At 46.8% G+C, this 24,842-nt stretch overlaps 1 protein-coding gene across 4 annotated transcripts in view; it reads left to right on the forward strand.

Moving 5' to 3' along the window:
• The window catches only part of IFI35 (interferon induced protein 35), a 74,005-nt gene extending 50,225 nt beyond the window's left edge, over positions 1-23,780 (forward strand). For all 4 annotated transcript variants that reach the window (XM_044298358.1, XM_044298356.1, XM_044298355.1 and 1 more), the window contains 6 exons: positions 7,202-7,309; positions 8,229-8,376; positions 13,344-13,459; positions 14,179-14,365; positions 22,446-22,555; positions 23,509-23,780. In XM_044298358.1, the coding sequence (XP_044154293.1) occupies positions 7,202-7,309; positions 8,229-8,376; positions 13,344-13,459; positions 14,179-14,365; positions 22,446-22,555; positions 23,509-23,718 (879 nt within the window). In that variant the 3' untranslated portion in view covers positions 23,719-23,780. The remainder of the gene's footprint in view (positions 1-7,201; positions 7,310-8,228; positions 8,377-13,343; positions 13,460-14,178; positions 14,366-22,445; positions 22,556-23,508) is intronic.
• The last annotated feature ends 1,062 nt before the right edge of the window (positions 23,781-24,842 follow it).

Consider the following 24,842-nt stretch of genomic DNA (forward strand, 5'->3'; position numbering starts at 1 on the left):
GAGAGGAGATGCTCCGGGTCCTCCCCCTGCCATTTGCAGAAGGAGGATTCAGAGCTGGGTGAGGACGGCCAAAGGGGGCAGCAGTCCACGGGTGGGTGGCAGATGGTGGGGGGGGGGGGCCACAGGCCTTGAGCAGGGTCTGGGGAGGGAGCAGAGCGGAGGAGCTTTCTGGCTGTAGTCTGCTGTTTATTGTATAATGTGAAGCAGGCAGTGCAGCCAGGACAGACCCTCCCCCTCTCTCCATATGGTGTGTAGAGACAGGCCGCAACTATGTCAGCTGTACAGTGTTTGTTGGGAGTGGCCTATTATATGTAGGAGGGGCTTTTAATAATGGGCGGGGCCAAAAATTATTGATTTCCTGCTGAGCTTTTAGGATTGCCAAGTAAAAGAATCAGCACAACACACTACACCCCCTCCCTGCAGTTTTAAATATAAAGGGGGCTTTGAAAAATTGAATTAGCACAGCACACTACACATCCCACATTTTTTTGCCTTTCGGACCCCCCCTAGACAAAATTCCTGGGTGCTCCCCTGGGGTCACATGACCTGTGATGTCAGCGTCTCTCCCTGCTCTGATTATGTTGTGCACAAACCTGAAAGATCTGTAAAGGATGTCACTGTGCTGGCCACGCCCCCCTGCACTGCCGGCCTATTGCTCTCTCCCAGGATACTTAACCCCTTCAGCTGCACAGACTCAGGGCTGTTTTTACTGTGTTTACTGTGTAGCTGCAGGCATGCTGGGCACAGGAGCTGAAAGAGAAGTTCTGCAGAGGATTGCAGGTAGGGGGAAGATCCTGTGTGTATTAGCAGTGTCATTGTGCAGCTGGGACTTGTAGTTCTACACATACAACATGCTGCTGAGTCTCCCAGCAGCCAGACATGTCACTCAGGGCAGCACTTGTAATCACTCCCTAAGCAGTGTCATTATACAGCTGGGACTTGTAGTCCTACACATACCACATGCTGCTGAGTCTCCCAGCAGGCAGACATGTCACTCAGGGCAGCACTTGTATTCACTCCCTTAGCAGTGTCATTATACAGCTGGGATTTTTCTTCCGGCATAGAGTTCCGTCGTCGGGGCTCTATGCCGGAAGAATCCTGATCAGTTTTATCCTAATGCATTCTGAATGGAGAGAAATCCGTCTTCAGTTCAGGACCGGAACGTTTTTTGGCCGGAGAAAATACCGCAGCATGCTGCACTTTTTGCTCCGGCCAAAAATCCTGAACACTTGCCGCAAGGCCGGATCCGGAATGAATGCCCATTGAAAGGCATTGATCCGGATCCAGCCTTAAGCTAAACGTTGTTTCGGCGCATTGCCGGATCCGACGTTTAGCTTTTTCTGAATGGTTACCATGGCTGCCGGGACGCTAAAGTTCTGGCAGCCATGGTAAAGTGTAGTGGGGGAGCGGGGGAGCAGTATACTTACCGTCCGTGCGGCTCCCGGGGCGCTCCAGAGTGACGTCAGGGCGCCCCACGCGCATGGATGACGTGATCGCATGGCACGTCATCCATGCGCATGGGGCGCTCTGCCGTCATTCTGGAGCGGCCCGGGAGCCGCACGGACTGTAAGTATACCGCTCCCCCGCTCGCCACTACTACTATGGCAACCAGGACTTTAATAGCGTCCTGGCTGCCATAGTAACACTGAAAGCATTTTGAAGACGGATCCATCTTCAAATGCTTTCAGTTCACTTGCGTTTTTCCGGATCCGGCGTGTAATTCCGGCAAGTGGAGTACACGCCGGATCCGGACAACGCAAGTGTGAAAGAGGCCTTAGCAGTGTCATTATACAGCTGGGACTTGTAGTGCTACACATACAACATGCTGCTGAGTCTCCCAGCAGGCAGACATGTCACTCAGGGCAGCACTTGTATTCACTCCCTAGGCAGTGTCATTATACAGCTGGGACTTGTAGTGCTACACATACAACATGCTGCTGAGTCTCCCAGCAGGCAGACATGTCACTCAGGGCAGCACTTGTATTCACTCCCTTGGCAGTGTCATTATACAGCTGGGACTTGTAGTTCTACACATACAACATGCTGCTGAGTCTCCCAGCAGGCAGACATGTCACTCAGGGCAGCTCTTGTATTCACTCCCTTGGCAGTGCCATTATACAGCTGGGACTTGTAGTTCTACACATACAACATGCTGCAGAGTCTCCCAGCAGGCAGACATGTCACTCAGGGCAGCTCTTGTATTCACTCCCTTGGCAGTGCCATTATACAGCTGGGACTTGTAGTTCTACACATACAACATGCTGCAGAGTCTCCCAGCAGGCAGACATGTCACTCAGGGCAGCACTTGTATTCACTCCCTTAGCAGTGTCATTATACAGCTGGGACTTGTAGTGCTACACATACAACATGCTGCTGAGTCTCCCAGCAGGCAGACATGTCACTCAGGGCAGCTCTTGTATTCACTCCCTTGGCAGTGCCATTATACAGCTGGGACTTGTAGTTCTACACATACAACATGCTGCTGAGTCTCCCAGCAGGCAGACATGTCACTCAGGGCAGCTCTTGTATTCACTCCCTTGGCAGTGCCATTATACAGCTGGGACTTGTAGTTCTACACATACAACATGCTGCAGAGTCTCCCAGCAGGCAGACATGTCACTCAGGGCAGCACTTGTATTCACTCCCTTGGCAGTGCAGGGGGAGGGGCAGAGATTGAACCAGGGAAATGAGGAAATAGATATTTTATTTTGCCTAAAACTTGCTTAGCTTAGTTATATATCGCTGACTATCAGATTTACAGTGCTATATTTATTTTTTCCATAACTCGGACAACCCCTTTAAGTTTCCAAGGGTAGAGCTTAGCATTGTATTACACCTTGTGCAGGGACTGACGGTTACTTGAACCCCTGTGTTAAATGCCACCATCTTTAGGTCCTGCACAAGGCATAACCCAATGCAGAGTTGTTACCCGAGTTTTCTCTTCATGTCTACCCTCTTGCATAAATAATACTACTATGCATTGTACGGTTTGGGGCACTAATTTTCACAGTATTTTAAAAAGGGCTTCAAAAAGCTTCATTGTTATTAAACTGGCTGACTGTAGACATGTGCTAATGTCAGCGGAAGCTTAACAGTCTTTGTCCCTTCTTTCTACGTGCCTCCGTTTTTGTGGAAAAAAAACACATTCTTTTATGCAAATGAGCCTCTAGGAGCAATTGCACTAGGGTTTAGCAACCTTCGGCACTCCAGCAGTTCAGAAACTACAACTCCCAGAATGCTTCCTTTACTTTTGTGGGAGTTAGCAGAATAGCCGAGCATGTTTGCATGCTGGGAGTTGTAGTTTCACAGCAGCTAGATTGCCAAAGGTTGCTGATCCCTGCCCCAGTGGCTCTGTTCTCCCTTCTCTTGCCACGCACCATGTTGATTGATCTGACCCTGACTTTGGGTTAAACCTGGCGCCTACGCCATGCCATTCAGGCGTAGTAAAGGATAGGTGCTCACCGGCCACGGACTTCCTTACTGCGCCTGCACCGCATGCTTAACAGTACACCCGGAAGACAATGAAGCCGGCATCACTCTGAAGAGAGGGAGATTGCTGTGTCAACGTTGGATCCTCCTTACGTATGCGGCGCAGGCACAGTAAGGAAGTCCACGGCCGGCGAGCACCTATCCTTTACTACACCTTACCACATACTGTACGGCACATGCTCAAGGTTTAAGGGTCCATTCACATGTCCGTATGTGTTTTGCAGATCCGCAAAACACGGACACTGGCAATGTGCGTTCCACATTTTGCGGACCGCACATCGCCGACACTCACATAGAAAATGCCTTTTCTTGTCCGCAATTGCAAACAAGAATAGGACATGTTCTATTTTTTTGCGGAATGGAAGTGCGGATCCGCAAATGCAGATGCAGACAGCACATTCCGGCCCCGTTGTAAATGAATGGGTCCGCACCAAAATTGTGGAACGGATGCAAACCCATTTTGCGGACGTGTGAATGGACCCTAAGGCAAAGTCAGGGCCAGGTAGGATGATGTGAACACTGCTTGGCCCTGTCAATCAACATGATGAGAGCGCGGTGACAGAGGGAAACGGAGTCTCTAGGAGTAGTGCAAACACCCCCATTGCTCCTAGAGGCTCATTTGCATAAAATAAGAGTTCTTTTTTTCTCTCTAAAATGGAGGCACATAAAAAGAAGGGACAAAGGCTGCTAGCTTCAGCTGACATTAGCACGTCTAAAGTCAGCCAGCTTAATAACCATGTTTCTGATGACAGAAGCTCTATCATGTAATTGCAGAATAGCGGCTGCGTCCATTATCATGGCGGGAAGGCAGTAACACAATTAATGGACAGCGCAATATTAGGGGGCGTTCACATCGCCATTATTTTTCCATTGTTCTGATCCGTCAGAAGAACAGAAAAAAATCACTGTAAAAAAAAAAACAACTAAAAAAAATGATCCTGTGCATCCGTACTGTCTGAGATCAGTTTTTTTAGACAGAAAAAATAAATCCTGCATGCAGTACTTTTTTTTTCATCTAAAAAAACTGATCGGAAACAGAAAAATAACGCTGATGTGAACTCTGTCTTTCTGTTTGTCAATATTAGTGCTTGCAGTATGTAACTGTAACGGCCTTAAAGGGGTTGTCCAGGATTTCAGTATTGATGGCTTATTTTCAGGATAGGCCATCAGTATCAGATTAGGAGTGGTCCCACACCCCATACGCCTGCTGATCAGCTAATCCATTGTAGTGAATGGGAGCAACACTGCAGTTACTGTTGTTTAGTGAACAAAGCAGTGCGTTTCAGGCATTGACTTCCAGAGGTACACGGTAACAGCTGATCAGCAGGGGTGTAGTGTATCGGAGGAGGGTAGGCCATCAATATCAAAATCCTGGACAACCCGTTTAAGGCTAATTTCACCTAGGCCATGAGGAGTTTACAATGTTCAACGCCCGGACTTAACACTGAACCCTGATTGGTATCTTAAAAAAATAAATAAATTTGTGCATAGATCATCAGTCCATACCAAGAAAATCACATCATCTTTTATGTTTGTCTGTCTTTCCCACAAGACTCATTCATTCATTCATTCAAATCAGTGAGCCTTCAGGAAAAACAGACCACACATGGACCCCACCTGTGTGTTGTGCATTTAAAAGCTCGTCCATGTTTACTGTCCAGGATATGGACGAGTTTCCTCCCACCTGTCTTGGGTTTAAGGGTGTGTACAGTGAATGGTCTGAAAGCTATTTACCAATGGTGAGTGCTATACAGGCAGACTGCAAGTGAGTCATCTGCAATATGTGCAAGCCTGACTGTACACAGAGATTATATGACTACGTGGCTGCAATGAAGACAGGACCTGTGCTTATTTTACCAGTCACTGTCAGGGTCCATTCACGCGTCCGTAGTGCATTGCGGATCCGCAATACACCCGGCTGGCACCCCCATAGAACTGCCAATTGCGGACAAGAATAGGACATGTTCTATTTTTTTCCGGAGCCGCGGACCGGAAGATCGGGTCTGCGCTCTGGAAATGCGGATGCGGAGAGCACGGATGTGTGAATGGACCCTCATTGTGGTTCTTAAGACAACTGTGACTCCTATATCATCTGTCATCAAGGAACAAAGTCCACAGCACACCCCAAGTATTCATATCCATTACCAAGATTAAAAGTGTATGCCCACCACACGGTTCAAACATCTCAAAAAGAAATATTAAAATGTGACCACATCCACATGGGGGACAAAATTTCCATTAAACTTTATTAATCCATAATAATAATTTTTTTAAAAACATTATGTTTTGAACCTTTCTGAAACTAGAAAAGTCCCATACATAGGTTGAAATATTGTGTTGGATTCAAAATTGGATTAGTACTGCAGTATTCCTTCTGCATAAGGGGCACGCTCTGGACCAATATTTCTATGGACGTTGTGTTAAAGAACTGCACAATATGGATCCATAATATAGTTGTGTTCATGAACCTTAGGGAAGGGAATATATCCACATTAGCAGGTGGTTTGGGCATTCTGGATTCTAGGAAAACTGGGTGGCATCAAAGATGGCCATTTACTGATGTGACTTTTTAAGAACATTGAGTGAAATCCAGGCTGGATGTATGTTTCTAAAGACCATGAAAATGAAGTGCAATCTGCAGGAAGTATCTTATAGAGCAGGAGGAGCTGAGCAGATTAATATATAGTTTTGTGGAAATGATTCAGTAAAACATGCAATTTAGTCACTAAAATTATAGGTACCAGTCGGAACCAAAGCCAATTTCGGTTTCAAGTTTTAAAGTGGTACTGAAGTTATTCAGCGAAGTCACACGCGACTTAGAGAATAATTAAAGGGAACCTGTCACTGGGATTTTGAGTATAGAGCTGAGGACATGGGTTGCTAGATGGCCGCTAGCACATCCGCAATATCCATTCCCCATAGCTCTGTGTGCTTTTATTGTGTAAAAAAACCGATTTTTGATACATATGCAAATTAACCTGAGATGAGTCCTGTCCCTGAGATGAGTCAGGGACAGCTCTATACACAAAATCCCGGTGACAGGTTCCCTTTAACTTTGGCTCATTGGAGCCCATACGTTCTAATACTATACATTCAGTATTATTCCGAAGTTTTGAACAAAGCGACTTTGGATGAAGCATCTGAAGCTCTCATCGCTCAATACTAATTAAAATCTCTGCTCTTTCTGAGCTCAGTTGCCCAAGTGTGTGGTCTTACCACTGATTGACAGTCTTCCCTGTGTAAGAGTGTATAAATAGATAACGGTCAATCACTGATAGGACCACCCACTTGGCTACTGAGCTAATGAATAAGTTACAAGTTTAGTGGAATCATTTACCATGTATCAATCTGCTCAGCTCCTCCTGCTCTCTTGCTCCTCCTCCTGCTCTTGCTCCTCCTCCTGCTCAGCTCCTCCTGCTCTCTTGCTCCTCCTCCTGCTCAGCTCCTCCTGCTTTCTTGCTCCTCCTCCTGCTCCCTTGCTCTTCCTCTTGGTCTTCTTGCAGGGTTCTATTGCTCAGTTCCTCCTTTTTTTTTTTTTTTGCTCCTGTTCTGTCTTCAGATTATAGTGAATTTTTTTATGACCGATTCCCTTTATTGTTTTATATTTTTTTTTACTTTTCTTTTCTCAAAAACCATCATGAATGGACAAGGTAGAGACAAAGATAGCCTGTACTTCTATGATTACATAATACCTGTATTTATTCTCTGACAGGAAAAAGTTAGAAGTCTGCGGGAGCAGAACCAGCAACTGAAGGCAGAGGAACAAAGCGTCAAGGACAAGGTTATCTATCTAGAAAATGAAACGGAGAATCTTGAGGCCGTAAGTATCCTCAGCATCCATTATGTGGGTGTGGTACTGCAGCAAGAGAAGCCGCAGGACTCCAGACTATGTGAATTGTGTACTGCTGATTGTGGGATTTCCCGGTGTCAGATCACCACCAATTAACTGATTGTTGCAATTATGCATTGATATTGATTAATGTAAAAAATCTAACAGCAAATTTTATAAAAAAGAAACCCTGCTAACCTGTCTTTGTTTACAAGCGGCCCGCATGTGACCGCTGCAGCCAATCAATTGTCTCAGTGGCATATGCTGTAATACTAGCAACACTGAGCGGTGATGCCTTTAATATGGCACATGGCAACTGAGGTCACTCATTGGTGGCAGTGGTCACATGCTGGCCTCTTGTGTGCAAAGTCTGGGGGAACTACTGGAACGTCAGCGCTGGATTTGGTGGAGGATTGTAGAGTTTAGTACTGTTTGTTTCTATTTTATAGACTTTGCTGGCCAGATTCTTTTTTGGAAGTCACATAACCCTTTTCGAAAGGTTTTCTGGTTCCTTTATATTGATGGCTTATTTACAGGATAGACCATCGATGTTTGATCGACTGGTGTCGAACACCCCGTCTATTCGCTGTTCTGCATCAGCTCTGGCACTGAAACTACAGCTCCATCCACTGTGTGTATCGGCCAAAGCTGGTTACTGTAGTGCTGCCCCCATCAAGTCAATGGAAGCAGGGCTTCAGTAACTGGCTTCATTCACTACACACAGTAGTAGTTCCGGCACTGACTTCCAGCTCCAGAGCTACAGCAGAACAGACTATCTTTGGGGGTGTGGGGTTAGTATCATGAGGAAAGGACTGGAAAACCCCTTTAAATGCTTAGACGGTAATACCCATCCTTGACTTTTTTAAATTATTATGGAAACCATGACCATCATTTTCATTTTTTTTTGCAGATTTGCTCTTCTGAAGTGGAAGGGAAAATTGTTTTCAAGGGGAAAGTGAGCAACAACATTTCTTCCAAATGTGGGATTAATGTCAAACATCAGATTAGATATCCTGTAAAAGGAGGAACAGCACTTATCGTCTTTGAAGAGCCATCTGGTAAGGATCAATGAACGGTACCAGAGGTCATAATAACGCCTGTACAAGCGTCAGACGCCTGTTCAGGCAATTTTACGCTTTGAAAAAGGCTGATGCGTATGAATATGCATTAAGGCTTTTCATGTAGTTAACCAGCGCACTTGCACGCTTTGAATCTCATGGACAGCACAGAAGTCGGAAATGTAAAATTATCTCAATTTGCTATTCATGTATAGAAGACAATATTAGAGTTGACTGGTAATGTTTTCTTGCATAAATAGCAGCCTCTTAATGTTATTTAGACCTATGTATTATATATATTGATTACTTCAACTTTAGAACTCCTCTTCGGATGAAAATACTCCTCAAAAACGGTAAAAGGAGTATTTTTACTCTTTCGGAAAAAATGTAGTGCGACCTCTGAACGGTAAAGTTCTGTGGTATTATGAAGTTAAAGGACAAAAATAAATTTAAATATGTGTTGTAAATGGTAACATATTAGCATAGTAACATAGTTTGTAAGGCTGAAAAAAGCCCTCTGTCCATCCAGTTCAGCCTGTTATTCTTTAAGTTGATTCAGAGGAAGGCAAAAAAAAAAAACATTAGCTGGAAGCCAGTTTTCCTCATATTAGGGGGAAAAATTCCTTTTTGACGCCAGTCAGGCAATCAGAATAACTTCCTGGATCAACGGCCCGTTTCCAGAAATCTAATATCTATAAGGCTACTTTCACATCTGCGGCACTGCAATCCAGCTGCTTGTTCCAGCAGAGAATGCCGGGAATTGACCAGACACAAACCACAGCGTTCAGCAGTGTTTGTCCAACCGATTTTTGCCATATTTGCAGGATCTCTGCCGGAACCCATTATAGGGTATGGTGGGCATTCTGGTTGTGCCGGAACAGCCTGCCGAAATCCCATGCCGCAGATGTGAAAGTAGCCTAACCTGTAATATTATTACACTCTGGAAATACATCCAGGCCCCTCTTGAAATCTTTGTCACGGCTGTCATGGTCTAGTGGTAGTGGACCGTGACACTTTTGCCGTGCATGCTTGTTGCTTGTAGCAGCGTGTTGTTAGCATGATTTTACACTTCCCCTTTAAGGCTGGTGTTCCTTCCAATTTTGGTTTGTTTAGGGTTAAAGGAGTGTGCAAGGTGGAACTGGGTGTGACCTCATGGCTCTTCTTAGGCCTCATGCACACGACCGTTGTGTGCATCCGTGGCCGTTGTGCCGTTTTCCGTCTTTTTTCGCGGACCCATTGACTTTCAATGGGTCCGTGGAAAAATCGGAAAATGCACCGTTTTGCAGCCGAGGCCCTGATCCATGTATCCTGTCCGTCAAAAAAATATGACCTGTCCTATTTTTTTGACGGACAACGGTTCACGGACCCATTCAAGTCAATGGGTCCGTGAAAGAACACGGATGCACACAAGATTGGCATCCGTGTCCGTGATCCGTGGCCGTAGGTTGCTTTCATACAGACGGATCCGAAGATCCGTCTGCATAAAAGCTTTTTCAGATCTAAGTTTTCACTTCGTGAAAACTCATATCCGACAGTATATTCTAACACAGAGGCGTTCCCATGGTGATGGGGACGCTTCTAGTTAGAATACACTACAAACTTTGTACAAGACTGCCCCCTGCTGCCTGGCAGCACCCGATCTCTTACAGGGGGATATGATAGCACAATTAACCCCGTCAGGTGCGGCACCTGAAGGGGTTAATTGTACTATCATATCCCCCTGTAAGAGATCAGGGCTGCCAGGCAGCAGGGGGCAGACCCCCCCCTCCCCAGTTTGAATATCGTTGGTGGCACAGTGTGCGCCCCCCATCGGGCCCCCCTTCCTCCCTCTAGTGTAATAAATCGTTGGTGGCACAGTGTGCGCCCCCCATCAGGCCCCCCCTTCCTCCCTCTATTGTTATAAATCGTTGGTGGCACAGTGTGCGCCCCCCATCGGGCCCCCCCTTCCTCCTTCTATTGTTATAAATCGTTGGTGGCACAGTGTGCGCCCCCCATCGGCCCCCCTCCCTCTATAGCAGTAACAACATTGGTGGCAGTGTGCGGCCTCCCATTCCCCCCCCCCCCCCCGATCATTGGTGGCAGTGGAGTTCCGATCGGAGTCCCAGTTTAATCGCTGGGGCTCCGATCGGTAACCATGGCAACCAGGATGTTACTGCAGTCCTGGTTGCCATGGTTACTTAGCAATAGTACAATAGTAGAAGACTCATAGTTACCTGCTTGCTGCTGCGATGTCTGTGTCCGTCCGGGAGCTCCACCTACTGGTAAGTGAAAGGTCTGTGCGGCGCATTGCTAAAGAACTGTCACTTACCAGTAGGAGGAGCTCCCGGCCGGTCACAGACATCGCAGCAGCAAGCAGGTAAGTATGAATCTTCTACTGTTGTACTATTGCTAAGTAACCATGGCAACCAGGGCTGCAGTAGCTTCCTGGTTGCCATGGTTACCGATCGGAGCCCCAGCGATTAAACTGGGACTCCGATCGGAACTCCGCTGCCACCAATGATCGGGGGGGGGGAGATGGGAGGCCGCACACTGCCACCAATGTTGTTACTGCTATAGAGGGAGGGGGGCCGATGGGGGGCGCACACTGTGCCACCAACGATTTATAACAATAGAGGGAGGAAGGGGGGGCCCGATGGGGGGCGCACACTGTGCCACCAACTATTTATAACAATAGAGGGAGGAAAGGGGGGCCCGATGGGGGGTGCACACTGTGCCACCAACGATTTATAACAATAGAGGGAGGAAGGGGGGGCCCGATGGTGGGCGCACACTGTGCCACCAACGATATTCAAACTGGGGAGGGGGGGGGGGTCTGCCCCCTGCTGCCTGGCAGCCCTGATCTCTTACAGGGGGATATGATAGTACAATTAACCCCTTCAGGTGCGGCACCTGAGGAGTTAATTGTGCTGATCACGGCCCCCTGTAAGAGATCGGGTGCTGCCAGGCAGCAGGGGGCAGTCTTGTACAAAGTTTGTAGTGTATTCTAACTAGAAGCGTCCCCATCACCATGGGAACGCCTCTGTGTTAGAATATACTGTCGGATCTGAGTTTTACGAAGTAGCTCATATCCGACAGTATATTCTAACATAGAGGCGTTCCCATGGTGATGGGGACGCTTCAAGTTAAAATATACCATCGGATTGGAGAAAACTCCAATCCGATGGTATAAAAGAACTCCAGACTTTACATTGAAAGTCAATGGGGACGGATCCGTTTGAAATGGCACCATATTGTGTCAACATCAAACGGATCCGTCCCCATTGACTTGCATTGTAATTCAGGACGGATCCGTTTGGCTCCGCACGGCCAGGCGGACACCAAAACGACTTTTTTTTCATGTCCGTGGATCCTCCAAAAATCAAGGAAGACCCACGGACGAAAAAACTGTCACGGATCACGGACCTACGGACCCCGTTTTTGCGGACCGTGAAAATAAACTGTCGTGTGCATGAGGCCTTATACTGGAGTTGTGAGTAGAGGGTAGTGGTATGTCTGCCTTTGTATGAATAGAAGCCAGGCTCGGACTGGCCCACAGGGGTACAGGGGAATCCCCCACGGGCCCCTAGTCTCCCGCCCCCTGCACAAGTGGCACATAGCACATTAGATTTACTGCACTACATACATATATTCAATGTACAGCACATCAACCAGCCTATGTTCATATAAAAAACTTGTTAGATGATTTATTATATTTGAATGTATCCATATGGTGGGCCCCCAAAATAAATTTCACTGGTGGGCCCTAGGTACCCCAGTCCGACACTGGTAGAAGCTTTGCTTCTCTCTGGATGTGTCACTTGTCCGTGAGGGCCTCCTTGTGGAACATCAAGGTCTTTGGCAATGTCAGCCTGATGTTTCCCCGTGTTCCCTTACCCTGCCTCACCTGTTTATGATGTTTGATGTGGGTTTATGTACAGGGTGTTTGTTGTATGTCATTTGGTGTTCCATGTCTGGTCTATTTGGTGTTTTTAGTCCAGCATGGTTGTTTGACATTTTCCCTGTCTGTTTGTGCCTGCGGAAGTGGGCTCCATGGTTTCCCGGAGGGGTGAACCACAAGTCAGCAAGCTGTAGTTGTTCCACCCAGTCGTTGTGGCAGGTAAGTGGTGGTTGTTGCAATGAGTGTCGTTTGCGCTGGGCTCTAACCTGCGGTTATGTATTTATGCTTGCTCTCTTCTCCTTCTTTGTTGCTAGGCCTGTGGTAAACTCCGGTTCTTCCGTGTCTTGGAGGAACCGGTTGTCTATTTCTCCTGACAATACCATCAGGGTGAATTAGGATCCTAGGTTCCGGGTATGAGGCCTCCCACCATCAGGCTTGGCTCATACAGTCAAGAATTGTATTTAGCGAGGCATAGGAGGTGACCTGCTCCTTTATCCTGGCTCCCAGGCCTAGTGGCATGGTCTATATAGACATTGTGCGGTGGGGGGGTTTTCCCCCGACTCCCCACCGTGACGCTCTTTTAGTGAATTCACCATCACCACCTCCTCAGGCAGAAAATTCCATAGTCTTTCCTACAGACACAGAGGATGTCCCCTTGTCACAGGTCCTGGGTATAAAAAAATCTGTTTTATCACTGAGCCAGGTACCCACATAAACACATTTTCCCCCAGTCCGAGCATTTTATATACTAACCTTTTATGTGGCACTGCATCAAATGCTTTAGAGAAGATATATGATATCCAGTGACTCAACCTGGTTCCCTCTAGAACTTACCTTCTCATAGAAACTGATTAAATAAGGTTGACAGGACCGATCCCTCATAAACCTGTGCTGATTCAGTGTTATACCCCCATTTTCACTCAGATACTCCAGGATAGCATCTCTTATAAAGCCTTCAGTTTAACCACAACAAATGTTAGACTTACCGGCCTATAGTCTCCAGGCTCTGTTTTTGACCGAAAAGGAGGTAGGCTTGCTATTCTGTACAGTCTTAACATTTTCCTGCTAAATAAAGCTATTTACTTTGTAGTTGCTGCAAGATTAATTCAGAAGAAGCATCTAAAGGTAGAATTTGAAGAATTTGAAGACTTCTATATGAAAGTGCAGGCTGAGCCTGTAGAACTTATGGTCCTGGATGATATCAGTGTAAGTAATTCTCTTGAGTCCGGTTCTGGTGCAGTAATACATAGATTATGAAATGCACATCAGTGACCAAACGGGAGAATTTTAGTAGCTGTCTACTGTACTGTCAGTCAGGTGAAAGGAGCGTTAAACCTAGAAATTAGTGTTGCCGTCCATCTACAAGACATTGTGCAAACTCATGAAGAAATATCAAGAAAACCTGGCAGATAAGACTGGAGTCCATGTTCTCCTTAGTTCCAGTGATTGGTTGGGGACTGGTTTAGAAGCAAAGCTTAAAGGGTTTGTCCTGGATTACAAAAACATGTCTGTTTTCTTCCAGAAATGGTGCCAAATCTATCCATGGATTGTGTCGTGTCTGGTATTGCAGCTCAGTTCCATTGACGTAAATTGGTCAGAGATGCAATACCACACACTACCTTTGGACAGGTGTGGGGCTGTTTTTGAAAGAAAACAGGCATGGTTTTCTTATGCTCACTTCTAAGTGAGGAGCAGCAGGGTTTTTAATAGGTATCTGTCATCGTTGTTATGCTGCCCCATCTGAATCAGCATAAACTGGGACACAGAGCCTGGGCCACTTACTTGACCCTTAGATAGGAGAATACAACCGGAGACATATTCCCTTTAACAATAATCTTTTTAGAACCTTAATCTCTTCAGGCAGCCCCTTATCGATTATTGTGGAGATCACTGCAGTAATTGAAGTCTTCTTTGCTAACATACAGATGGATATAAGCCGGAGCCCCCGAAAGATCCTAGTGTCCAATCTTCCAGCTTCCAAATCTAAAGAAAATCTTTTGGACAAGATAGAGCTGTTTTTTACCAAGACCAAAAATGGTGGCGGAGAAGTGGACGGCAGGGAGTTTCTTGATGACTCCAGGAGTGTCATTCTGACATTTGTAGATGAAGGAGGTATAGAATACATGTCATACAGTAAAAACAGGTCTCCTGTGCATGGTTGTGTCTATATTACAGTGTGTGAAAGGTACGTGTCCTTGTAATGCTGCTGTAGACACCTAGTAGGTGAAGGTGTATGTGATGAGGCCATCAGATCAGATTTCCACAGCTGTACTCAGTCACTGTAGGTGTTGAGAGATGCGTGCCCTGGATTATGTTTACAGTGGCGGTATTTACATGCAGATTTTGGCGCATATTTCAACATTTGTCCCTCTTTGTCTTTAATGGGAAGCTGCTATTGCCACTTATGCAACCATGCCATTTGCGAAGACTTGAAATAGATGTGACGTGCAGAAAATGCCATGGGTTAGCTGCATGCGGATTCACCTCATTGAACGAGGCTAATCTACATGCAGACCTGCAGCAGTTGTAGATGTAAATCCGCAGCAGAGCTCCAAGGGTCAGCCTACTTTCACACTCGCGTTTTGGCTTTCCGTTTGTGAGATCCGTTCAGGGCTCTCACAAGCGGTCCAAAACGGATCAGTATGCATTCTGAATGGAAAAGGATTCGCTCAGAATGCATCGGTTTAGTCTCCATTCCGCTTTGGAGATGGACACGAAAACGGTGCTTGCTCTGGTGAAACGGATTGAGCCAAACGGATCCGTCCTGACACAATGTAAGTCAATGGGGACGGATCAGTTTTCACTGACACAATCTGGCACAATAGAAAACGGATCTGTCTTCCATTGACTTTCACTTTCAATGGTGTTCAAGACGGATCCGTCTTGGCTATGTTAAAGATAATACAAACGGATCCGTTCTGAATGGATGCAGACGGTTGTATTATCTGAACAGATCCGTCCATGACGGATCCGCACAAAACGCGAGTGTGAAAGTAGCCTAACATGTATTTCCGCCATGTGAACCTATCCTATTGTGTACTAGAAGGAGTTGCTGAACGGTAAATGTCTTAAATCGTACCTGAGTTTTCCAAAAGAAAAGTTTATATAGTGGCTGTTCTTCTTTGTACATTCATAACTGTGAAGGAGCAAGTCTTTTTTGGGCTCCCTTAATGTTTCTTTCAGCTATATTGTTTCCTTTCAGCTGCAGAGCTAATTGCATTTCACTCAGAAGCAGGAGTCGTCTTCCTTCTGTGAAATCTGTAACAATGACAGCTGCCAGCGTGCAGCGCATCCTGCTATGTACCTCAGTCGAATTGCACACAAGGCTCCTCTTCTCCGCTGCAGGCTCCTGAACCCGCTTTCCTGCATTGTTGCGGGCGGCGACAGCTTCAGTTGCACCTTGTAGGAGCCACACGCGTCCTGTTTGTTTAAGGGTTCGTGCACGCCCCTGATTCCACCTTCTCTCTATCCTGGCCAGGCACCACCTTTATAAGGATGCTTCCCCCTTCCTGGGATGCCTGAGCAATATTGTAGTTTTCTACAGCGAAGGTTCCAGCTTGTTGTTTCTGTGTTGCTATCCTGCTTCCTACCTTAGCCTGTATCCTGACCTCGTCTCTGCCTGATCCTCCTGTATCTCGCTGTTCTCAAGTGTATGATTCGGATTGTCGACCACGCCTCTGTCTGCTGTTCAGCTTGTTACACCTGCTGCACCTGAGCTATTCAGCTCTGCTGTTCTAACAGCTCCAGCTCTGCTAAATCAATCTGCTTCATTTGACTCTGCTGCTGCGCTCCTTCCATCCAGGGACAGCTTTCTCCACCAGCCTGTATCCCCAGTGCTTGCACTGGGGCGTTCTGGCCTAATCAGCCAGCTGCCACTTAACTGGGACCACTCTTGTGGTAGCGACCTGGTGTCTCCCCTGCAGCTAAGACCAGCTTACGCATCTTGGAGCGGGAAAAAGGGTGAAAACTAGGGGAACACTTAGATTCCGCTCCCAAGTTTGGCCCAAAGCCAAACCGGTAAGTGGCACCGTGGGGACCACACCCGTTGGAGCATTACAGTTTGCTCAGGCCACGGACCCCGCTGGCAAGCCCAAGCCTGTGGTGCAAGATTTATACCAAGGGCTACAACGCCAGAGCGAACGCCAAGATGTTCTGCTGCAGTGTCTGAACACGATATCTGCCTGTCTGGATGCGCTATCTACACCTGCTCCTGCCGTACCAGCATGTCCCAGCAACTCCTGCAAATCCTGTTGCGTCGTATTCACACCATGGCATAATTGCTATCCAGCTGCCTTTGCCTCCACGCTACAGTGGCGATTCCAAAGCCTCCAGAGGGTTCCTGAATCAGTGCTTGATCCACTTTGAGCTACATGGAGACAAGTTCCAGTCTGACCAAGCGAAAGTAGCTTTCATAGTCTCTCTGCTCTCTGCAGAGGCTCTAGCCTCGGCTAATCCTATATGGGAGCGAAGCGGACCTGAGACTGCAAACCTCCAGACCTTCCTAACTGTTTTTCATACAGTATTTGAGGAACCAGATCGTGCCTCGTCTGCAGCCTCTGCGCTCCTTCGTCTGAGTCAAGGCGCAATGACAGTGGGACAATACGCAATTCAGTTACGTACTCTGTCCAACAAGCCGTATTCTGTGAGGGTCTTCAGTGACAGTATTAAAGATGAACTTGCGGGAAGGGATCTTCCTGTGTCTCTGGACGCACTGGTCACATTGGCCACACGTATTGACGTGCGATTTCGAGAACGTTTCTCTCAAGCCGCAAGGGTGAGACGGACATCTAGACTCGCACCTGTCTTCCAGAGGACTGTTCAGACTCCGGCTGCGGTTCCGCCTGAAGAGCCTATGCAAGTGGAACGCCTGAAGCTCTCTGATCAGGAGCACCAGCGGCGATGACCAGAAGACTTGTGCTAGAAAGGGTCACATTGTTCATACCCGTCTCCAGAAGGCGGAAAACTTCTGCGCCTTGGCTCTATGGGAGAAGTGACCCTAGGCGAAAGAGACAATTCTCCCAAACTTCTTGTTCCTGTTCTCTTGTCCTCTGGGAAAACCAGTATATCTGTATCTGCCTTCCTGTTATTCAAGCCCTGGTGACCCAGTGCCAGTTATCCACCACTCATCTGGCGAAGCCTCTGGTGGCAACTATTGTTAATGGACAACCCCTGCCCAGACCCTGCCTCAGTTCATCACGGCTCCTGTTAAACTCCAAGTCGGGGTGCTACATTCTGAAGAAATATCTTTCTATGTCCTGCTGGATTCCACGGACCCAGTGACTCTGGGATTGCCCTGGCTACAGCAGCATTCTCCCGTCTTAGACTGGCGTACGGGGGATATTCTCCGCTGGGGTCCTCAGTGCCATTCTTCCTGTCTGTCGGTGGTTCGCCCAACGTCTCCTTGTCCGGTCCCTATGAAACTGTCTGGTCTGCCTTCGCAATATGTGGCATATGAGGACGTTTTCTGTAAGAGGGCCTGAGACCTTACCACCTCATCGGTCTTATGACTGCCCGATCGATCTTCTTCCTGGGACTTCTCCACCTCGCGGAAGGGTTTATCCATTATCTCTACCCTAAACTTAGGCTATGGCCGAGTATGTTAAGGAAAACCTCCAGAGGGGATTTATCCGAAAGTCTACCTCTCCGGCGGGAGCCGATTTCTTCTTCGTGGCCAAGAAAGACGGGTCACTCCGTCCATGCATAGATTATCGTGGGCTGAACAAGATCACTGTCTCGAACATGTACCCTCCTGCCTCTGATTTCTGAATTGTTCGACCGTATCCGAGGCGCCCAGATATTTTCCAAGTTGGATCTGCATGGTGCGTATAATCTGATCCAAATCCGTGAAGGCGACGAGTGGAAGATGGCGTTCAATACCCATGATGGCCACTATGAGTACCTGGTCATGCTGTTCGGCCTATGCAAAGCTCCTGCAGTTTTTCAAGAATTTGTGAACGATATCTTCCGGGACCTGTTGTACAACTGTGTAGCGGTGTATCTCAATGATATTCTCATCTATTCCCCCGACTTAACCACTCACCGGAAGCAAGTGCGCCTGGTTTTGCAGCGATTAAGGAAGAATGGTCTGTACGCTAAGCTCGAAATGTGTCTTTGAGCAGTCCACCTTACCCTTCCTGGGATACATTGTTTCCTGCTCTGGTCTGCAAATGGACCCCGACAAGGTCTCAGCCATCCTGAATTGGCCATGTCCTCAAGGTTCCTGGGGTTTGCCAACGTCTATAGACAGTTCATCCCAAACTTCTCTTCCCTCACAGCTCCTATTTCTGCTCTGACGAAGAAAGGGGTGGATGCAAAGAAGTGGACCTCTGAAGCTGAGTCTGCTTTCCTGCATCTCAAAGTCTTTGCCGCTTCTCCTGTTCTCCGTCATCCGGATACCTCCAAACAGTTCTTCCTTGAAGTGGATGCTTCCTTTATTGGAGCAGGTGCCGTCCTGCTACAGAAGAACTCCAAAGGGAGATTTGTCTCGAGTGGTTTCTTCTCAAAGCTCATCTTTTCTGCGGAAAAAAACTATTCAATAGAGAGCTGCTGGCTATCACGATGACCTTGGAAGAATGGAGATACCTTCTGGAGGGGGCTCTGCATCCTGTGGTGATATATACTGACCACAAGAATCTGACATATCTACAGTCTGCACAGCGTCTAAATCCACGTCAGGCTCGATGGGCACTTTTCTTTGCCAGATTCAATTTTCTTCTGCATTTCCGACCGGCTGATAAAAATGTAAAGGCTGATGCACTTTCCTATTCTTTCGACCCAGCGGATCAGATTGAAGAACCTCAACATATTATAGAACGTCTCGTCTGGTTTCTGTGGCCAGCCATGTGAGAGATATTCCTCCGGGGAAGATCTTCGTTCCACAGGCCAAGAGGAGGAAGATTCTTTCTTGGGGACATTGCTCCAAGCATGCTGGTCACCCTGGGGTGCGTAAGACCCTTGATTTGCTGTCCCGTCACATTGGTGGCCGACCCTACCCAAAGATGTTCGGGAGTTTGTGTCTGCCTGTACTTCCTGTGCCCGCAACAAGGCTTCCTGAACTAAAACCACGGGCTTGCTAATACCGTTACCCATTCCTGAAGTCCCCTGGCAGTACATCGCTATGATGGACTTTATCACAGATCTCCCATCCTCTGCTGGCTGATCCGTAATCTAGGTAGTGGTAGACAGATTTTCCAAGATGGCACATTTTACTCCGCTTCCTGGATTGCTTTCTGCTAATCGATTGGCCTGTCTGTTTATAGAACACAAATTCTCCGCCTTCATGGTCTACTACTGCACATTGTGTCTGATCGCGGGGTACAATTCACTTCGAAATTCTGGCGAGCGCTCTGTGGGCTACTTGAGGTCAAGTTGGATTTCTCTTCTCGTTACCATCCTCAGTCTAATGGGCAAGTTGAACGAATTAACCAGATCTTGGAGAACTACCTACGTCACTTTGTCTCTGCTCATCATGACTGGGTTCGGTTCCTGCGTTGGGCGGAATTCTCTTAGAACAGCCATTCCGGAGAATCTACGGGTTCTTCTCCCTTTTATATAGTGTATGGACTCCTTTACCCCTGTCTGCATCTTCTGAGGTACCAGCTGCTAATTCTTTGTACAGAGACTTCCTCAGCATCTGGAGGCAGACTAAGGATTCTATCTGTCAGGCAGTTACCTGTATGAAGAAGAATGCAGATACCAGACATAGACCACCTCCTCAGTTCTCTACTAGAAAGTCTGGCTTTCCTCCCGGAACATCCGCATGAAGGTACCCTGTTACAAATTTGCTACCCGGTTTCTGGGCCCGTTTGAGATCCTAGAGCGCATCAACCCTGTTTCCTACAAATTCCGGTTGCCTCCTACCCTCCGGATTCCAAACTCGTTCCATGTATCTCTCTTGAAACCATTGGTCCTCAACTCCTTTTCCAGAACCCCCTCCACAACTACTTCCGTTCCTACTGGCGAAGAATCAGAATTTGAAGTACAGAACATTCTTAATTTCAAGGTAATTGGTGGCAAGAGGTACTTCCTTGTAGACTGGAAGAATTATGGTCCTGACGAACGTTTGTGGGAGCCGGAGGAAAATGTACATGCTCCGAATCTTCTCAAAAGATTTTTTCAGCACATCAGGGGGCATGAGAGGGGGGATACTGTAACAATGGCAGCTGGCAGCCACCAGCATGCAGCGCATCCTGCTATGTACCTCAGTCAAACTGCACACAAGTCTCCTCTTCTCCGCTGCAGGCTCCGGACCCGCTTTTCTGCACAGTCGCGGGCGGCGACAGCTTCAGTTGCACCTTGTAGGAGCCGCACGCGTCCTGTTTCTTTAAGGGTTCGTGCACGCCCCTGATTCCGCCTTCTCTCCAATCCCAGCCAGGCACCACCTTTGTAAGGGTGCTTCCCCCCTTCCTGTGATGCCTGAGCAATATTGTAGTTTTCTACAGCGAAGCTTCCAGCTCGTAGTTCCTGTGTTGTTATCCTGCTTCCAACCTTAGCCTGTATCCTGACCTCGTCTCTGCCTGATCCTCCTGTACCTCGCTGTTCTCAAGTGTATGATTCGGATTGTCGACCATGCCTCTGTCTGCTGTTCAGCTTGTTACACCTGCTGCACCTGATCTATTCAGCTCTGCTGTTCTAACAGCTCCAGCTCTGCTTCATTTGACTCTGCTGCTGCGCTCCTTCCATCCAGTGACAGCTCGCTCCACCTGCCTGTATCCCCAGTGCTTGCACTGGGGCGTTCTGGCCTGCTCGGCCAGGTGCCACTTAACTGGGACCACTCTTGGGGTAGTGACCTGGTGTCTCCCCTGCAGCTAAGACCAGCTTCCGCATCTTGGAGCAGGATAAAGGGTGAAAACCAGGGGAACACTTAGATTCCGCTCCTAAGTTTGGCCCAAAGCCAAACCGGTAAGTGGCACCGTGGGGACCACACCCGTTGTAGCGTTACAAAATCTACCAGCACTGTACTGCTGTGACATCCTTTCTGTTCCCACTATGTTTATTTTCAGCCCTGGAGCTCATAGAACAGATAAGGAGGGGAAATCACAGAGTACATTTTTTTTTTTATTTACCATGCTCAGGATCTTAGCTAGCTCTGACACTCCCCCATTTCCTGCGAGCATCTTCTGTGTCTGTTACCTGGGACAGATCTTGCCTGACAACATGCAGTAGACGGCAAATTAGGTGGAAGTGAGACCCCTAGTGGCCATAACTTTATAGTTTTTTTTTTTTAGGTGGATACAGGCAGATTTTATAAATGAAGTGATTTAGAAATGTGCTACTTAAACCATTCTCTGTTAAATTAAATTGTGTTAAAGTAAAGTGAGTCTTTAATGCTAATTTTACACAAATTTTGGATCCGGCTTTGATGGACACTGCCCAAATGTCCGCCGGTCCCATTACCTATAATGGGGACCGGCAGAGATCCTTCCGCAACCCGGAAAATATGCCAAGAATTGGCTGGACAAATACCGCTGTGCTGATGGATATTATATAAGGGTGTTCTGTATGATGTTGGATATTATGTGAGTGTTCTGTATGATGATGGATAGTATGTGAGTGTTCTGTATGATGATGGATAGTATGTGAGTGTTCTGTATGATGATGGATAGTATGTGAGTGTTCTATATGATGATGGATAGTATGTGAGTGTTCTGTATGATGATGGGTAGTATGTGAGTGTTCTGTATGATGATGGGTAGTATGTGAGTGTTCTGTATGATGATGGGTAGTATGTGAGTGTTCTGTATGATGATGGATATTATATAATGGTATTCTGTATGATGATGGATATTGTAGTTTCATGGGGGGGTGTGGGTTCCTCCTTTTTGGGGTTATGAAAGTTGTCAATTGCCCCCTTCAATAACAGTGGGCTTGGCTCATTAACTCCAAGTCATCTAGTAGATTAATCTTGGTCCGAGTTCTTCATTTACTTACACGGATATTTAGGTAATGGGAACACGGCCTCCCCTGATCACCATGTGCTTGCTAGCATTTTAGAGCGGATGATGATGATCAGCCTGGAAAATTATCACTGTTTGGATCTGGTGAATCTAGTAATTCTAACCATTAGGACTAGAATCGGTTGCTATAGGTCAGATTGCGACACGAGTCTCCACATTTATAGCATAATAATGTCCAAATCTGTCTTGTCTGTATGTTCTGGTCAATGGGATCTAGCCTCTTGTCTACATTACAGTTGCTCCACAGTTGGTGGAAAAAAAGAAGTTTGATGTGCCATTTGGGGATGAAGAAACTCACCAAGTCTTTGTATCTCCATCTTTAGAAGGCGACATGACAAGATATGTGGTAAGCTAAAGATCCGTACACTTCAGAAATGATTGTTGTATCTAGCTCTCTATTCCAGATCATAGGCCGAAAGACTTACATGCCACAAATTACCCATTAGACTCACCTGTCTCCTAACGCTAAATGTGCACATAGTTTTTATGGAGCAGGGTCGATGAGTGGGCAGCACTTATTTTCAGGAGTATCCAGCATGTAATAGACCCTACATGTCCATGCGCTACACAGTCAGTAAAAGAAATATAATTGATATGTAGCAAGACATTTTGTAGAATATTAGCTAGCAGGACCCGTATGACCATTGTGGGGATTTGCTCTGGTAGACTAGTGGACACAGTATAGATCACAAAGTCTTTAACTTAAGCAGTTCAGTGTTTTATTCACACATAAGGAGTGACATTTTGCAGTCTATGAAAAGTCCACAGAACAAAAACCTTCACCTGGTTTGCAGTTTCTCCACCTGTGGTCCACAGCAGGCTTTAGGGGCCTGTTTCTCAGCATGCGGCTCCCAGCACGGAACAAGTTTTCAGATCTCAAAAGACACACAGGTACTGACAGCGCTCCACTGTCACAGAGGAGTAATACACACCCAGCTGAGACTGCTGGCTGGGTTTGATATAGGCCAGTAAAGACCTGGCCTGGAGCGTGGGGAAAAGCCACCCACCCAGCACTTTGGCTACTCCGTGTAAGAGCCGGCCCAGATCAGCTTACAGCCATACTAAAATAGCGGCAGCTAGTACTGGTTGACACGTTGCTAACACTTGAAAATACCGGCTCTTACTTCACCGAGGCCAGGAATCTCGGTGACACATTCCTTCCGTCAACGGCGGACCGTTGTGCCTTTCTACAACATACACTATTAAGTGCTCAGCATGAGGATAGGGCTACCCCCCCCCTATGGGAGAACCTAGGGTCTATACTCTATAGTAACCTAGCCTTTGCTCTTTCATGTGCAGATGAAGAATTTGCTGTGTAACCGGACAGTATTGATAACAGGGATTCCTGATATCACGGATGAAGAAACGCTGAGGGATCTTTTGGAGCTCCACTTTCGAAAAACCAAGAATGATGGAGGAGAGGTGGTGGAACTATTATACTGCCCAGAAGGGAAGAATGCTGTAGCTTTGTTTGAAGATGATGAAGATAACTTCTCACAAAAAGAGTGATTTGCAGAAAAAATAAATATATCAGAATCCTGTAATAATTCAATATGTTGGAAAATCAGAAAGTATGCATCTTACTTTGTTTGGGATCTGGGATACATTGATTTTTATATTGGGGCATCATGCAAACGGTCTCTGCATGGGGTTAATTGTGGTAAAGATTTGGGGGGCGATTTAAAATAAAAACGTGGTGAATCCATTAAAGGGAACCTGTCAAGCTGAACATGGTGTTTAAAACTATATATCAATCTGCTCAGATCCTCCTGCTCTATAACACACTGCCTGCATTTTCATGGTGGCAGGTTCCCTTTATGGTATACAGCAGATTAACAATATAGTCTGCTTTTTGTTTTTACACGGGGTGTGACCAGAGACTCCCTATTCCTACACACTGGCAGGTCAGCCATAGGACAGCAGCAGCAGCTCGTTTATATGGATGCACGCCCTTATGAAGTGGGTTACATCCATAGTCAAAACTAGTATATAGCTCTGTACCTGTCAGTGGTTTATACTGAAGGTTCAACGAGACGGTCGTCACGTAAGGTTTACAATCCTTTCAGCTACTTAAGACCATGTTCACACAGGGCACATTGTCATGGTGTGGATCCGACTATGGATTAGGCCCATTAAATGAGGCAGACACCTTCCACATGGATTCCCGTTGGAAACAATGGAATGTGAATTTGCTAGAGTTTTCATGAATACTCCACGATGAAATCCAGGTGACATTTAGGCCCTGGGAACATACCCAAAAGGCTCATGCATACAACCATACCTTGGTTCCGCATCGGATGTTATCCATCTGTAGTCCACATCCGTAGATTATAGAAAATGTCCTATTCAGGGGACGGCTCCCTGCCAGATCAATAGGGCTGTCCCTATTTGTGTATAGGGAATAACCAGTTCTAGCCTAGCCTGGTGAGGAGCTGCCCAGAAGATTCTTCTCTAGTGTTGAGTGAACTTGTGTTTTAAGTTCGGCTTCGGGTTATCGAAAAATCGCGTTATGGATTCTAAATTCCGATATGGTCCGTGGTAGCGGAATCCATAACGTGATTCTTCGATAACCCGAACTTTAGAAGCCAAACTTAAAACACAAGTTCGCTCAGCACTATTCTTCTCCCCATTCC

Source organism: Bufo gargarizans, chromosome 6 (genome assembly GCF_014858855.1).
Source record: "Bufo gargarizans isolate SCDJY-AF-19 chromosome 6, ASM1485885v1, whole genome shotgun sequence".
Taxonomy (NCBI): domain Eukaryota; kingdom Metazoa; phylum Chordata; class Amphibia; order Anura; family Bufonidae; genus Bufo; species Bufo gargarizans.